Source organism: Thrips palmi, unplaced genomic scaffold (genome assembly GCF_012932325.1).
Source record: "Thrips palmi isolate BJ-2018 unplaced genomic scaffold, TpBJ-2018v1 HiC_scaffold_15, whole genome shotgun sequence".
Classification (NCBI taxonomy): domain Eukaryota; kingdom Metazoa; phylum Arthropoda; class Insecta; order Thysanoptera; family Thripidae; genus Thrips; species Thrips palmi.
Genome location: NW_023144624.1, coordinates 2,581,661 through 2,597,796, shown reverse-complemented (window position 1 = coordinate 2,597,796; position 16,136 = coordinate 2,581,661). Strand labels below are relative to the sequence as shown.

Sequence of the window (16,136 nt, the reverse complement as noted above, 5' to 3'; positions counted from 1 at the left end):
CCTCCAGCCCTCTCTCCTTGACGCGGCGCGGTGCGGCACCGCTAGGCCAGGCCCGCCGCTTGCCTGCCGTCTGATTCCGAACACTGCTTCGTCACTCTGTCTCTCTCGCACCCCTACGGAGCGCCCCATGAGTGCGAGGGAGACAGAGCCACGAAAGCAGTGCTCGGAATCAGACGGCTGCCCGGGCCGCCGCGTTGATGGCCCCGCAGCCCCGCAGCCAGTCATAAATTAGCCATCGGTCACGAGAATGAGCCCCGCTGTGCATCTGCCTTGCGTCTGCCTTGCGTCTGCCCGACCCGCGCCGCGGCGAGGCCCGCGGCATGCAGCAAAAAGGTGTCAAGTTGTCAAGTGCCGCCAGGACCGCGTCGTCGCCTGGCATGGCCTAGCGATGGTGTGGATACACTAGTGTGGCGTCCGCTTTGCACGGCGTCCAATCGTGCTGCCGGCCTGCCGCGACGTGATGGTAGCCACCCTGTTCTTTCATGCTCTGACTCGGGTAGTATGTGATTTCCTGCCCTAGATTGCGCGGTCACTGCGACACTGCCAAGTCGCGTACTTGCTCTCTCCCTGCGGAGGCGTGGACTCCAGATGTCCTCTTTGCTTGCCTTTGCTGGGCTTTGCGATAGATCACTGCGACCAACATCAGTGCGTGCGTCCCGGCCAGCAACATGGAACTATGGGACGAGTCCCCGGACGAGTCGAAGGGGTGGCCGAGCTCGCAGGCGCACCGCGACACCGCGGCCGGGGCAGTCGGGACCGAGCGAGGAGTATTGCCGCGGTCTTCCCATAGCGGCACTCGGCACTCGCTGTTCGCTGTGGCGAGGAGTATCTCCGCGACTTCTTCCCAGCGGAAACGCGGTCGCATCACTCACATGCCGCTACATTCATCCCCACCAATCGGAACCCATCGCGAAATGTTGTTCCGTATCATCATGCGTTTCGAGATTCGGGCGGGATAGTGAGGGTTGACTACGTTCTACATGTGACTTTTCCTTGACTTCAGTTCGCACGGACGGGAAAGTGTGTAAACAGTGCAATGGACTTTCCTCGCTCCCGCTATTTCTTTGATACTCGTCGATACTGTTCGAAGCTGGTTTGACGCAGACACCCCCGCGCGCAGGCAGCCCGCGCCATGCCTGGCCATGCCGCCGCTGCAGCTGATACCACCCGTTCCACCTCCACTGCCGTCGCGCCGCCGCCTCGGGCAGCCTCGGGCTGGCCCTGCGGCAGGCGGCGTGGCGCGGCGTGGCGTGGCGAAGCGAGTCGGCGCGGCGGCAGTTGCCAGTCTCAGTTTTTGTGGACAAGAAGCAAGCCGTGCCGGCCGCGCCGCCTCCGCGTTCTCGACTGTGTTGTGTTTGTGTTTGATCGGCGGCTTTCCAACCCGTGAATGCACGCGAAAAGCCGCCCTCTGTGCGCCGATCTGACGTCGCCAGGAATCGAACCCGGGCCCGTCTAGAGGGCCGGCCGGGCTCGTGGACAAGCTGGCCATCCCGGACACAGGGTCGTCCTGGGTCCCCGCGGACGCTGGACCCGGGCACGATGCCCCGACCCGGACGACGACCGTGGCCCCGGACGCCGCCGACGGGCGGTGGGCGGCCGACGGCATGGGGGTGGCGGTGCGGGTCAACAGCCTGCTGGACGACGGCCGCACGGCACTGCAAGGTAATGTATGGCCGGAATGGCGCGCCGGCCTATCGCCAACGCCCCCTCGCGACTTGCGCCGACTAGCACCGACTTGCCCCTACTTGCCCCTACTTGCGCCGTGACGGCGTGCTCTCACGGGTTGCTTTGACGCCGTGCTCTGACGCCTTCGCTTCGCGTTGCTGCCGGCCTGCAGAGCACTCTGCAGAGCGCCCCGCCAGTTCGTTACGGTCGTTACGATAACCGCCGTGCAGGTACCAGGTACAGCCAGTGGATCATCGCGGATTCGCCGAGAGCTTTTCGGGGTAGTTGTCGAGGAACATCACTGCTGCACGACGGCGGCCCGTCTCGTCCATCTGCGTGACCTCGCGGGACTTCCCCGCGTCGGCGGTGCGTTTGATGATGGACTCGCGCACCGCGGGCGCGTCCAGCCGCGTCCAATGGCGGTCGGAACCGCGCCGCGCACGCGCCAGAAGACGGCCATGTTTTGTAAATGGCCGAGTGGCGCTGTCCGCTGTCGCGCTCCAGCAGACGACAGGGAAGCAGACGACGCTGCTTTCCACGCTCTTGTGCTCCGCCACCGTGAAGGGCGTCGTTGCCTCGCCAGCAGCGCCGCAGTGCCCTTGTGCCGGGTGTGTCACGCGCGTGTCCTGCCGCGCGCCGCACGCTTGCACGCTCTCGCCTCGAATCGCCATCATCGGCCGCCCAGCGCCCAGCCTGCCTCTGTGGTGGAAAACAGTGTCACCCGGCGGCGGCAGCGCGGCCCGGCGAGCGCATTGCCTTGAGCATGCGTCGTCAGGAAGCGCAGGGGTTCATGACCGGAAGGAACTTATCTCTCCCCTTCCCCCTCCCCCTTTTCCCTTGCGTCGCCCCTCCCCTCCTCCCCCCTCCCCTCCACGCACCGCACCTGATAGAGGCACTTCGACGCCTCGGCCGCGTGGTGCTGCCCCGCATGCGGGACCCCCACGAGGGCCTCGGCGCGGCCGTGGCGGCCGTGACCCTGGACTCCAGCGGCCTCTGGACAAAGATCCCCACTTCGACGCTAGAAACTAGAAAAATCGTCGGCCGTCGTCGGCCGGGGTGAGTGAGCCTTCCCCTCGGTCGTGCAGGCAACGGGGCTCTGCATGCGTGATGCCGGCCTGCAGTGGCTGCAGTGTGCACTGGCAGGGCCGCACGACGCGGTGGAGCTCCCCGAATGCATAATGCGCAACTTATACGTATTTTGACAGGTTAGCGGCGCCGCGCCGCCCCAAACTGTCCCCCGTTTGTATTCGGGTAATGCAGGCGGCTCGGTAAGTGACACAGGTGTCCGCGCACCTGCCCCGCCCCGCCCCGCCCCGCCTCGCCCCGCCTCGCCCCGCGGCGCGGCGTGCGTCACGGTGTCACTCCTCCGGCCGCGCCGGGAAAGCACGGGAAGGCGACGACACGGAGGCGGGAAAACTGTTCTGGTCGTCGTCGAGCTCGTCGTCGGCCCGCCGGGCCGCCCGTTGCCCCCACAAGCCCCGTCGCGTCGTCAGCGAACCGCGGTGCGAAAATTCTGGCGGCAGCGAAACGATGCCGACGTCGGCAGCGCGCCGCGCACGGTGACAGTGCGGCTTGCCGCGCAATGTCGAGCACGGCGATGCGGGGGCTGGGCTGAGTGGTCGGTAGCGCGAAATGAGGCAAGGACCGTGCTGTGGGTCGCGGGCAGGCAAGTGTTTTCTTATTTTGGTCACTGCTCCGCGAGCCGGGCCAACACTTCCGACGGGACAGAGTCGTCGGGGTCGTTTCTCTCGCCCCGATAGAGCGTTTATTTGTGGAGGTCTTCGGACAACGGCCCTGAGCTCCGCGCTCCGCGGTTGGGGCGGAGGCGCCCCGCCCCGGGCGGCCGCAGCCCCGGGGCGGCATCGCGGAGAAAGGCCCATTCACACGGTCTGCCGAGCCATTCAGAAGAGGCGAGTCGTCGCTCCGTCTTTGTCGCACTTATGGGGCTCTCCGTAGACAGAGCGACAAACCAATCTTCTGAACCGCTCAGCTGCCTGTCTGACTGAGCGCGCCACCTCTGCACAGCTGCGCGCTGCGCTGCGCTCCCCTGTCTTGACCGGTCTTGACCGCGGTTTGACTTTGTTGCAGGGCTGCTGGCGTCCCTCCCTCCGTGGGCGCGGGGCGCGGCGCTGGCGGGGGGCTGCCTGGCCCTCGTCGTCGGGCTGCTGATCCTGGCGTGGCTGCTCAAGCCGGGATGCCTCTCCAGGATCTGCTGCCGCAGGAGGCGCCGAAACTCAGGTACCCGCAGAGCGGCGTCGCCCTGCCTCCCTCGCACCCTGGGACATCTCGCACGGGAGCGAGAGAGACAGAGCAGCGGAGATCTGTTCGGACTCAGACTTGAGAGATGTTCTTCCCTTTCGGGGACGCCGTTAACTCTATTCGTTGTTTGTGCAGAGAATGTGACGCCGCCGCTGGACAAGCCCAAGAAGCACAGCATCGACGAGGAGCTGCAGCTGGAGGACGTGACGTACCGGTCGTGGGCGCGCGGCTCGCTGTACGACACTCCGCGTGCGTAACGATGCCGACTGGGGGAGACGTGAGGAATGTGGAGGCTGCGTGGCGGCGGTGGTGACGTTTTTCCTCTTGTTGGCAGTGGCGGGCGACGGGGACAGCGTGTCGCACGCCTCGCACAGGGACTCGACCTACAGCAGCATGTCGGACGCCACGGACACCAGCTCCATCCTGGTACGGCCGGCCTCCTTCGGGGCGTTTGAGATGCGGTGACTGCCTCAGGTCCGTGACCCTGTTCTCCTTGTCCTCGCAGAGCTACGCCAGCGGCGTGCTGCCCAGTAACGACTCGTCGGCGGCCTGCCTGGCCTCCACGCCGAGCGGCCCCCTCGGCGGCGCCCTGGGCGGCGCCCTGGGCGGCCCTCCCAGCGTGGTGCTGCTGGTGCAGTACCTGGGCCACGGCGAGGAGGGCGCGGCCTCCCCGACGGGCCGCTTGGCCTTGACGGTGGTGGAGGCGCGCTGCCTGCCGTCCAGGGACTACGGCGCCAGCCCCGACCCCAGCGTGCAGCTGAGCGTGTCGCCGCGGCGGCTGCCCTTCCCGTTCCGCTGGCTGCGCGGCCGCGGCCACCCCCTGGGGCTGGGCCTGGGCCTGGGCCGCCCCCGCACGCTGCACCAGCTGCGCACCCGCTCCGTGCGCCACTCGCGGCAGCCCCGCTTCAACGAGGACTTCGCCGTCGAGGCGCGCCGCGCAGACATCAAGGTGCCCAACCGCCCCGCGCCTCCCGGGTTGGAATCGCAGTGGGCCAGAAGACCGGCGCAGGCGGGCAAAACTCTAGACGCGCTTTGAGCTCCAGAGTCGCTATAAAGGACTCTAATCAAACGTGTGACCCCACCAATGGATTGCTCTCCGAACGTGGAATCCATTGGTGTAGTCACACGTTCGGTTCTGTTTAGCGACTCTGGAGCTCATAACGCGTCTAGAGTTGGCCGCCTCCACCGGTCTTCTGGCCCACTGTGAAATGCCGCGGAAGGACGTACGGAAGTCGCCCTGTCTCTGTCGCACTCGCGGCGCGCCCCGCGTCAGGAGTGCGAGAGAGACGGAGGACGAGACGATCCTGACCGCGCCCCGCCCGATGCTGCAGGACTGGTCGCTGCAGGTGGCGGTGATGGACGAGTGCAAGCTGCGGGGCAGCACGCTGCTGTGCCGCGGCGAGGTGCGGCTCAAGCAGATCCTGGCGGCCAGGGAGCCGACGCAGCTGTGCGTGCCGCTGGCGCCGCAGCCCGAGGAGCGCGCCCTGCTGCTGTTCGGCCTCAGCTTCCTGCCCACGGCGCAGCGCCTCTCCGTGAGCGTGGTCAAGGCCACGCGCGTGCGGCTGGAGCACGTCGTGCCCTCGCCGGACCACTTCCGTGAGTAGGGGTGCGACCGTGCAACCTGCGAGCAGCGAGGGGGAAGAAAACCGAGGGCGCCCCTCTTCTGCCGTCTGATTCCGAGAGTCGCTTTCGTCGCTCCGTCACTCTCGCGGCGCCACCATGAGTGCGAGAGAGACAGAGCGACGAAACGGTCCTTCGGAAACAGGCGGCTGAACGCCAAGGAGCATGCGCACTCCAGCACCTATTTGCACGGGGGAATTCCCTCTGCGCGCCTCAAGAAGAGCGTGAGGTTTCAAGCGTAACGCCAGGCGTCACCAGTGAGGGTGGCAAACTTTAAAGAGTGATGGTCTCACACTGTCCAACTGTGTTTGCAGGGCCGTACGTCCGGGCGACGCTGGTGCACTCTGGCAGCGGCCGTCGCGTGGACTCGGCGCGGACCAGCCCGCAGGAGCCCTCCCTGAACCCCGAGTTCTGCGAGACGCTCTCCCTGAAGCTGACGCCGGCCCAGCTGGGCTCCCTGTCCCTCATCGTGGCGCTGTGCCACCGACTTTCGGTCCGTATTTCAGTGCGAAGCACCGTGCCGACGTAGTCCCGACAGGTGGCCAAAATTTTTCAAAGTGCATTCTCTCTCTCTGTTGAGCAGGATGGCGACGAGAGAGGCCCGGGCGGCCGCCACCCCCGCGACCGCGTGCTGGGCGCCGTGGCCGTGGGCAGCCGCGTGCAGGGCGAACGCGGTCGGGAGCACTGGCGCGCCATCGAGCAGCGGCCGCGGAGGGTCGTGTCCATCTGGCACACCCTCACCTGAGCAGACTGACCCACTTGTGCTGTCGCTTTTAATCGGCAACAACTCAAGGGAATGTGTGTTTCACTTTGCAAGACTAACGTCGCGTTCCAGACGCCGTACTGAATGTGTTTTTGTCGCTTGACCAATGTTAGTACAAAAAGACCGAGTTTTCCATGAAATGGATGCGCGATTGATTGACGCGATTCACAATGATTCGCCTGTGACGTTAAATGAATAAGTTAGTGTTGATATGACGTTCCTAGTTACGATTTTGATTACTGTTTATATTTATTGTTAATAAAATAAAATGAGGCATGTTATTACAATTGCATTGTGTTTTTCTTAAAATCCTGGATGAAAGAAATGAACTGAAGTAAATGAAATAACGAAGGAACGCCGAAAAAGCTTCCACGAACAGGAACAGGCTCGAGAAGCAGGCACCGCGCGACAGCAGGTCACACAGCCCCCACCCGCCGCGCCGTGCAGGCAGGCAACACATCGTACTCGCAACCCGAAACCAAGGATGACGACATCCTCCCCCGTAGTTCCTCTTTTGCAAGCTCACCATTTTTGAGCCTTCCAAACCAAAACAAAGTTTGTTTCGCACCTTTTGCAAACTTTGTCTCGATAAACCAACACATTTCTCTTCTTGGAGCGCCGAAAGTGAAAGACGAGCGCAGAAATGAATCAAACGCGGCCGGGCCGGTGGCAGCCAATCACAGCGCAGCTTTCTGCAGTGACGGAAACCCGTGACGAAGACGAACGGCCCAGCATCCAGTTCCAGTCAGTTTGCATGAGTGTGGGGTCGGAACGGCACGTTGGCTACTGCATGGCCGTTCCTTGATTCCGTTTGGCCAAGTGAGGCCGTAATTCTACATGATGGGGGTGGCAGGGTAAGTATCGACTAGGTCGAGAAATATGGATGAAGTGTGTTGCTTCCGAATGTGTTTACACTGCAACCGGCGTTAACCCTAGCCTCCCACGCGCGCTCGTGTGCGTGTGTGTTGGTGTGTGTGCGCGCCTCGCGGTGTGCTCGTGACATTGGAGACAATGGCGGCAATGTTATGATTAGTTTGTCACTGATATTGTGACTTAGTTTCGAAGTCATAAAATCTAATGTGCGGCTTTGTGATACCTTCTGAATTATTATTTCCGGCTCAAAAATGCTTGCAAAATGCGGCCACTTGTTGCCATTTGTTCTGTCTGTCGCGTAATGTGTTTTTGTCTTTGCTGTTTTGGTTATTTGGAAACCGTCTGAGTCCCAACAATCCAAAAAACCATTTGTATTAAACTAAGTCTCCTTTTTCAAAAAAATAAAATGTACGAACCAGACGGCGATTCAGGGGTGGGGGTGGCAATGGGAGTGTCTTGCATTCGAGAGGAATAATGCCGTCCCGTTTCATTGTGGCTTTGGCCTCTGCGTTGCCGCTGCTCGCTTCGATTGAGGAAAGAGACCCGCCGCCTGGAACGTGATAGCGTAGTGCATTACCGCACAAGCTGTGCCTGCATTTTGCGATAAAAGCCGAGGGCTCCTTCGCGAGAGGCGGGGACTGGTGCAGCGGGAGTCTATGGGGCTCTAGGAGTGGCCATTGGAGACGAGAAGTTAATTTTTCTCCGTAAGAAGCTAGGAAGCCTGTGGCATGCATCTTTGGGAACGCAAATCCAATGGCAATTCGCTCGACCGTCCTCGGAAGCCGGTGCAAGCTCGAGGGCGCGAGGCGCATTCTAAGTTCGAATTCTCCCGCGCGCGGTGATGTGATCGAGATATCGATACCTCACCCCGCTTCCCCTCCTCCCCCTCCTCCTGCCCCCTTCTGCCGGCGGGCGCCGCGCTCTTGTTTGTAAACATTTTAGTAGACCGGATCTAGTTTTACGTGAGTTCTCGTCTTATACTTTCCTTATGCTGCATTCATTTTTATTTACTTGAGTAGGAGGAACGTTAATTGTGTCGTTTGTCAAAGAGACACTCGCTGTCATTTAATATTGAAGCATTTCTTTAATAATGTTAAAAGGTCTTCTTGGTTAGGAAAGCCATAATTTTCAAACTATTTTGAATTTTGGCTTACAATGTAGTGTTCTTTTCCTCTTATGCTGTCAGTGTGTTAAAAGTTGTGTGATTGTTTTTCTTTTCTGGTTTGTTCACAGCAACCACAAGTTATCAGATTCAGAGCGGAAAAACCTCTTTGATCCCACACCACTCAAGTTTTATCGGCCTCCTTTAAAATCTGATACTAGGGGTCTTACTGAGAAGATAGCTCAGCTTTTTGTTGGACAAGAGCCTGCTCCAAACCATAATAGAATTAATATTTCAGCAAGCTTACCTTCCAATGTCCAAAGTCCTTCTTCTAATCAACCCGCTCGCAGAAAATACTCATTTTCTGTCAGTCAATGTGACCATGGAGAGAAGAGTGAAGAAGACCGAGTGTGTGTTTCAAGACCAACACTTCTAAGTAAGAGTGGTGAAGATGGAAGAGAAAGGCAAAGTCAATGCTGGAGGCTAGGTCTATATGCCATTAAATCACCAGATTCACAATTACAAGGCCGACCACCCCTAATGGCTAGCACTCCAGTTGCTTCATCTGATCCAGCACTTAACTGTGATATACAACCTAAGTCTCTCATTACAAAAAATGTAGCCCTTCACAACCAAATGACCCAACCTCTGTCCGATTCTTTGTCATGTGGTCATGGAACAAGTGATACCTCATTTGATGAATCATTATCCACTTTTGAAGGAGTTGCCCCCCTCAGTTCTGAAGATCTTGCGTCAGAGCCTGACTCTTTGCCAGAAAACCATCGAAGGCGCTTACATCTGTGCGACGTAGATCAACGTACTGAAGATTCTTCAGGAATAGGTTCACTCAATTCCAGTATGCAGAACAGTTCAAGCCACTCTTCTCCTGTGCGTAAAGAAAGAAGCCATAGCCTGTTACAACTTCCACAGTCATCAGTTGTGCACTCCATGAAGGAATTGAATCAAACCTCAAGAGGCCTGGAGAACTCACTTGATTGTTCACTTAGTCAGTCATCTAAAAATTCTGTACACAGCTCTACCTCTCCAGTGTCTACAAGGAAAGGTGGGATGGTATTGTCAAGAACTGAGTCCAAGATTTTCCCTAATTCTCTTAGTAACAGTATGAGCAAGAATTCTGACTCTTCAAGTGACTCTGGGACTCCAGGATCCTCTCCAGGGAAAGTAGTTCATAGCTGGAAAGCATCATTCTCTACCAGTGAAGTTAAGAGACCTACAAGTTCAGAGCTGAATTTTAAACCAAATAGTAGTAAAGAGTTCAAGTCTAAATGGGATGATAACTCTTCAAATTCTTCTATGGCTTCAATGGGACTGCCTACATCCTTTGGACCTAGAAATACAATGAAAAGAAAGTCTGTTAATGTGTCAGCAACCAGTACAGACTTGAATGAGATACTAAGGGAGAGCTTTTCTAAGAGATTTTCATTTGAATCTGCTGACTGGCGTTTACCGGACCCTGACACATTATTTACATCAGAGCCATGGAAAATTAACCAGTTTCTCAGACAAAAGCAACGGTTAAATACTGTTAAGGATGAACTTAATGATCTACCTCTACAAGACTGGCATAAACATACACGACGTCGAAATATTGCTGGGAACATAATATGGCAGTTGAGGAACAAAATTGATCCAGAATTCCCAACCCAAGCATGGTGCAAGTTCTATGAAAATGTCGCATCATTTCCACTGGTACCAGTGAAAGCCATAAAAAACAAATGTTTGAACTCAATCCACCTGTGTGAAGCTCCTGGTGCCTTTATTACGTCTTTAAACCATTTTCTGCATGCCAATTATGGAGATGACTTTAAATTTGATTGGAGAGCTGTAACTCTGAATCCCTATTATGAAGGCAATCCTCTTTCTTGCATGATAAATGATGATCGTCTGATTCTGAAAACCCTGGATAAGTGGCTGTTTGGGGAAGACAACACTGGAGACCTTATGCAGCCTGCAAACCTCAAGAGTATAGCAGAAGGAGCCTCTCAGCTTGGCCAAATTCTTCTTGTCACTGCTGATGGGAGCATTGATTGCCAGGACAATCCAGCAGAACAGGAGGACATTGTGTCTTGGCTCCATTACTGTGAAACTGTAGCGGCCTTGCAGATCCTCGCTCCAGGTGGCAGTTTCCTTGTAAAAATGTTCACATTTTATGAACATTTTTCAATTGGCCTCATGTACTTGCTAAATTGTGTCTTCAAAAAAGTTATCGTAAACAAACCTGTAACCAGCAAGGAAGGCAATTCTGAAGTATACGTCGTGTGCCTTGATTACCATGGAGCACATGCAATTAAACCATGGCTAGATGTCCTCTCAAAGCATTACGGACCGAAGGCTCCACCTACTACTTTGTTCTGTATGGATGATCTGCCTGTTTGTTTTGTGGACCAACTGTACAGATGTGCTGATTTCTTTAGAAAGGCACAAACTCGTGTTATTGAAGAAAACCTTCGATCCTTCCATCATCCAGCTAGACAAGACAACTACCTCATCGCTAGAATCCGGAACAGAGTGGCTGATGACTTCTTTGTGAGGTAATTCAATTTTATTATGAAAACATTTGTCCATGTGTGACATTTATTTAATGTTTGGTTCCATTTTGGTTATAGATATGAACTAAAGAAGCTGGATCGAAAATTTTGCCTGGTGGACAAAAGAAATATAAATGGCATTGCAACACCAAACATTGATCCCAGGCAAGAGGAAGGCTCCTTTAATGATCGAAGAAAACGTCTGACCCTGAGTCCAGAGGAAGAACTTAAGTACCTGAAAGATGACCTCAACAATCTGGCAGTTGCATGGCCTGGGGATTTTGATGTATTTTGGATGGATGTATGTTCTACTGAGTTAGTTCCTGAAATTTGCTTTGATCATAATCATATGAATTTCTTGACTTCTATAAATTTGTGTTACAGTTTCCTGAAAACCCTAAAGGCTTCAAAATTGTCAGGGGCAAACCAATCTCTAAGGTTCATAGCTCAAAGTTCTGCCTAGGACGTCTTTTGAAGATTCGCAACAGGGTTAGAGAAATAGCACAGCAGCATTACAAAGTTCGCATCTCACACAAGGTGTCTTCTGAAAGGTAAGAGCTTGACCCCTTATCTATTGAAGTTTTGAATATGCAAATAAGAATAATGTTTGCTTCTATTGTTGTTTAACAGTTTTAGTGGTTACCATGGTATGCTTGTCGTTTCAGTGAAACTCGGAGTTTCCCATGGCCCGAAGATTCTGATAGCCCAACAAAGAGGAAAGTCCTTTCATTGGACTTCAAGAACGAGCTGTGGGCTTCTTTAGAAGATGGCAGCAACGCCCTAAATGAGAAAAATGCATGCAGAAAAATTTTGAATGTCATTGAAAATGACATTTTTAGAGATTACTGCTTTGAGCTAAGGGGGTATCCCATGTTAACTCAGTTTAATGTTGGATTAGTTTTCCTCCTTGGCCACTTATTTGAAAAGGTACTTTTATACGATTTTTTAGGAATCATCAGTATTTGCCTTATTTTATGCATTCCCCTTAACACTTTCCTTGTATATTTAGGTAGGCTTTGTTCAACCCAAGGGACAAGACATTCGGGTTCTGTTTTACAACTACCGTAAATTTAATCCAGAAATGAAACGACATTGGGATGATGTAGTTGCGGGTATGGAACGTGACAGTGAAACAGTTCTATCCGTAATTCAGGTTTCTCAGCTTTCAGGTATGTTCATGTTCATACCATGCTTCTATTTCAGAAATAACGTACAAAGCTGGATTTGTTGTTATTTGTTTTGTTGCAGATGGCGATTTCTATAAATATGTCACAGAAATTAACAATCTGTGTGTTCTTGAGCAAGTTGAGGACTTGTTGGCATTAATGTCAGCTGACTAATGTAAGCTGATTAATGTCTTATCATCATTTTTTCTCCCTTTTTGAAGTCTGATTCCTCTAATGTGTTGATCATGTGCTGTATTTCTAGAGACCTTTCCACCTTGGCTATTTCACCCTTCTTTATGTCATCTGAAAACAGTGTATTTTCCACTGTGTACCGGAAGGTATTTGATTGTGATATCCTCTAGTTTTTATCTTGCCACCTTTTTTTGTTTTTCATATTATTATTTTTCTTGACGCTTTGATTTATTTTGCATGTTCTCATAAGTGAAATGTCAAGCTTCAATCAATTAATTCGACTTATGGTATTCATTTTATTGCATGAAAAAATGTTATTCTATTTTTTTGAATGTGGAGAATTTTTTAGGATTGATATTCGTCCATATAAGTATCTTGATTTTTGTTATCCTTGTAATTGGAATGTTTATTGAATCAATAATTTATAATGTCTTAAAGCATGGAAGACATTGTATTCTGTTTTGAATAGACAGAAATATTTGACGTAGGTGCAGTTGGTTTGTTTGCTTTGTGTTTTGTTGGCTTACAAAAACATTTTGTGAATCATGTCTAATGTTAGTCTTGCTTTGCTTTGTACTGAACTGATACCCCAAAATCACATTATCAATGTGTCATCATATAAACACCATCAATTTAAAGCCAATTTCACTTTGTTTTTCCCCAATTTTGTCCAACACGAAAGAACGAAAGAACACATGGAACCAGTCCCAGTCCCCCTCCAAAATGAAACGCGATGCAGCGACATCTTGCGACATGCTGGGGAAGACCTCGGTAGAATGGGCTGCCTATCCTCCCGGCGTTGTCTGTCCCCACAGATCCACGCCTGCTTCACCTTTCGGTTCTCGACAATGAAATTCCGCCATGGAGATTCCACGCTTGGTCGCGCCCTTTGTTAAATACGCAACTTTCTGAACGAAGTTTCATTGGGACGCAAATGACCTCGAACCAACCCCGTAAAGTCCCATAAGTGTGTCTGCGACTCGCGATCTTTCTAGAAAGTCCTTTAAGTGTCCTACCCCCCTACGACTATGACCGCCTCTGCCTACGACGCGAGCGAGTCTCACCGGTCTCACCGGTTCGGAATATAATATAAAGGTCGGAATATCATAACAAATGGGTACGTGGAAATAGAATTCGTCAACCCTGGAGACTGCAGGCCGATTCTCAGAGTCGTTTACGTCACTCTGTCTCTCTCGCACGTATACGGGACGCCCCTTGAGTGCGAGAGAGACAGCGAGAGACCGATAAGGTGCGGAAAACAAAGGGCGGCGAGGGGGTGAGATGCTACGCCCCCCACCTTTCTCCCCCTCCACCGCACATGCGTGTTGTGGCCTGTCAGTGACAGCTCAGCTGATGCAGATCTGCCCCGCCGAGCCGAGTGCTAGTACCACGAGTGTCGACACGCTGGGCCGTCTGCTTTGCGAACGATTATGGATCGTGAAATCGACGCTGCCAAGTCCTTCTGCGACATGGTGAACGTGGAGTGGCCGACCAGCGAGTCAGTTTTTTGGTTTGAGGTAACATGAAGCCGGCGTTGGTCAGATGCCGTTGGACGGCACGCTTTGCCTCGACCACCTCCGTTGCTTTGCTTGTATTTGAACTCCTGTTCTAATTCCAGGCTCCCGAGTCCACGGGGTGGCGTGTCACTCTTCAGCAGCCGCCACCTGTTATGGATGAAGAAATCGGCTCCATGCTGTGCAAGGCTTTCTTCTTGACGAGTTTGAGAAACAGATTGTTGGCAGTGAGTACAGAAAAAGGGGTTGCTGTTTCATCATGTGCAGTCAAACATGAACAGTAAGTTCTGCGTTTAGTGAGTGAAGCATTCAAGATTGATGTATTTTTATCAGTTTCTTTATTCTGGCAGTGGTGTTGTTTGGCCTAAAGCAGGTATCATGCAAGAAAAAAAGCTGTGGATTCACCCATCATGCAGTGCCAAGGACGCCACTGTCCAGTTCACTAGTATGGTGAAAAATATGTGGCGTGAGGAATCACTTGCCGTGTGTAATTTTCCTTTATACAGTGACTTCAACCTTAATGTATTGTACACTTTTGGCCACCTCTTTGAAAAGGTCAGTACACATTGCCACCCTCACTAATGCTAATTTCTTGCAATAAATTAATCAGTTACTATGTTTCTCTAGGTGGGTCTTATGCATCCAAGTAGTACATGCACTACATTTCTTTTCTACAAATTTCGTAGATGGGAATTAACTTATGAACGAATTGTCACTGAAATTGGCAGGAGAATGGTGGACAGTGAAACTCTGCTCGACTTGAGGCTTACTCTGAGGGAAGACGAAAAAAATCTTCATGGTAAACTTTTTTTGTCTAGCCAATGCTATGGGAATGTAGCAACTTCACATATATTGAAATTCTTTTAAAAAATTATCGTGTTTAACTCTAAGTTTTCTTTTTCATCAGGAAGTATGTTTTACAGCTTTTGTTTGTATATGAATTGTATACACATCAGGAAGCAAATTTTGGACATAATTCAGAACATAGAGCAACCTCAAAGAATTGTAGCAGAGAAAGCAGTTCAGGACCACGACCGGAACCAAAGCCTTGGTCTATGCTGCTCAGACTGTGATTTAAAGAGGTGTTTGAAGAAACCTACTGATGACGTTAGAAGAGAAAGTTTTAGTGATAAACTCGACGACCACTGGCTAACAGTAAGTTCTCTTGCATTTTTTCTTCTAGCTTGCAATAAATCTCTTTTGACCGAGTTAATAGTTTACAGAGCCCTGTCCTCATTTAGAGCTTGTGAAGAAATCTGGCCGATGTGTGCCTTTTAGTGATGTTGAGGTCACTAAATTTTGTTCCAAAGAACTTCTGTCTGACTGGCAACTCCTTTGTCAGAAAATGAGAAGTTCATTAAAACTGACTGATAAATGTCTGCGTCAAGGTACATGGTAGGTATCTTTATAAAGTTTAAAAATCCAAATAAAATATCAAAGTTTTTTTTTCATATTTTGAAAAATTTAAAAATTATGTTTTCCATGGAATCTAGTCTGGCACATGGTTCAGATGCAATCTGCGCTTCACCAAAGAAATACTCTTGGTCAACATCAGAGCTGCAGGTGAAACGGTTGGATTTTGGGATGGAACTGTGGATGAATGTTGAACACCACATGAAACATCAAAGTCAAAGCCTTCAGTTGATAAAAGGTGTTTTAGAAAATGCGAGGGAAGGTGAATGTCTTGAGATTCGTGGCTTACCATCACTCTCTGAATTTAGTGTGAGCCTTATCTATGTTGTAGCCCATATGTTTGAAAAAGTGAGTTGCTTGTTCATTATAAGATCGTACAATTTTTTTGTTTTTGCAATTTTTAATCATTTCTTGTACATCTTTTGTTTTGATTATAGGTGCGCTTCTACCACACATCTGTTGGAAGAAATGTGATTTTCTTTTTCAACTTTAGAAGCTTTCCAATTTATCTTAAACAAGAATTCCAAGAGTCTATCAATGACATTAAACATGTGAAATCCTTGGTGCCATTAAAGAAGATCTTTTGTGAGTTATTGTTTGTACTGACATCAGTTGTGAATTTAATTTTGGAAGAATGTAATATCTTTGATTAACTATTTGGCAGGTGGGGAGTTTTATCAGAAGATGACCAATTACAATAACTCAAGCCTTGTCAAGCAATGTCTGTATGTTACACAATTTTTGTCTGAGCATCAAAGATAATCAATCTTTTCACTGTGAAGTTAATTAAGTAGATTTACTTTCCTTATAAATGCTGTGTCATGTGCGTTTTGGCATAATGTGTCAATTAAAATGAATTTATTTAGTTGCATCAAGTTTATTTTCTCTTAGTCCAATCCAATGACAAATTGTGGATATGCTGACGCCATAAAAGTGCAGTGTAGTGAAATGAAAGTTCATTAAGGAACGTAAGCCTTGCCTTGGCTGCAGGCTCCAGGCACTGGAGTAGAGAGAGGGTTA

At 51.5% G+C, this 16,136-nt stretch overlaps 3 protein-coding genes across 5 annotated transcripts; all 3 read left to right on the top strand.

The window, feature by feature from the left end:
- The first annotated feature begins 1,225 nt into the window (after window positions 1-1,225).
- LOC117641006 (synaptotagmin-3-like) lies at window positions 1,226-6,594 on the top strand. The gene is made up of 8 exons (XM_034378092.1): window positions 1,226-1,662; window positions 3,754-3,903; window positions 4,060-4,173; window positions 4,259-4,350; window positions 4,430-4,873; window positions 5,256-5,520; window positions 5,859-6,037; window positions 6,128-6,594. The coding sequence occupies exons 1-8, from the start codon at window positions 1,605-1,607 to the stop codon at window positions 6,287-6,289; spliced, it is 1,464 nt and encodes a 487-aa protein (XP_034233983.1). The 5' UTR covers window positions 1,226-1,604; the 3' UTR covers window positions 6,290-6,594.
- Window positions 6,595-7,009: 415 nt separating this feature from the next.
- On the top strand, window positions 7,010-12,832 carry LOC117641262 (cap-specific mRNA (nucleoside-2'-O-)-methyltransferase 2). Its single transcript, XM_034378427.1, has 8 exons — window positions 7,010-7,161; window positions 8,414-10,834; window positions 10,910-11,132; window positions 11,216-11,382; window positions 11,497-11,758; window positions 11,841-12,000; window positions 12,080-12,172; window positions 12,260-12,832. Exons 1-7 carry the CDS (start codon window positions 7,145-7,147, stop codon window positions 12,169-12,171), a joined length of 3,342 nt encoding a protein of 1,113 aa, XP_034234318.1. The 5' UTR covers window positions 7,010-7,144; the 3' UTR covers window position 12,172; window positions 12,260-12,832.
- A 661-nt stretch (window positions 12,833-13,493) lies between these two features.
- Window positions 13,494-15,902, top strand: LOC117641263. Of its 3 annotated transcripts, XM_034378428.1 has the most exons (9): window positions 13,494-13,706; window positions 13,808-13,983; window positions 14,054-14,258; window positions 14,331-14,502; window positions 14,611-14,858; window positions 14,920-15,098; window positions 15,197-15,464; window positions 15,554-15,701; window positions 15,781-15,902. In XM_034378428.1, exons 1-9 carry the CDS (start codon window positions 13,620-13,622, stop codon window positions 15,876-15,878), a joined length of 1,581 nt encoding a protein of 526 aa, XP_034234319.1. In that variant the 5' UTR covers window positions 13,494-13,619; the 3' UTR covers window positions 15,879-15,902. The 3 variants fall into 3 exon arrangements, with proteins under 3 accessions (XP_034234319.1, XP_034234321.1, XP_034234320.1); XM_034378430.1 differs by lacking the exon at window positions 13,494-13,706 and having other exon boundaries at window positions 13,843-13,983; window positions 14,077-14,258; XM_034378429.1 differs by lacking the exon at window positions 13,494-13,706 and having other exon boundaries at window positions 13,843-13,983; window positions 14,074-14,258.
- Window positions 15,903-16,136: the final 234 nt, after the last annotated feature.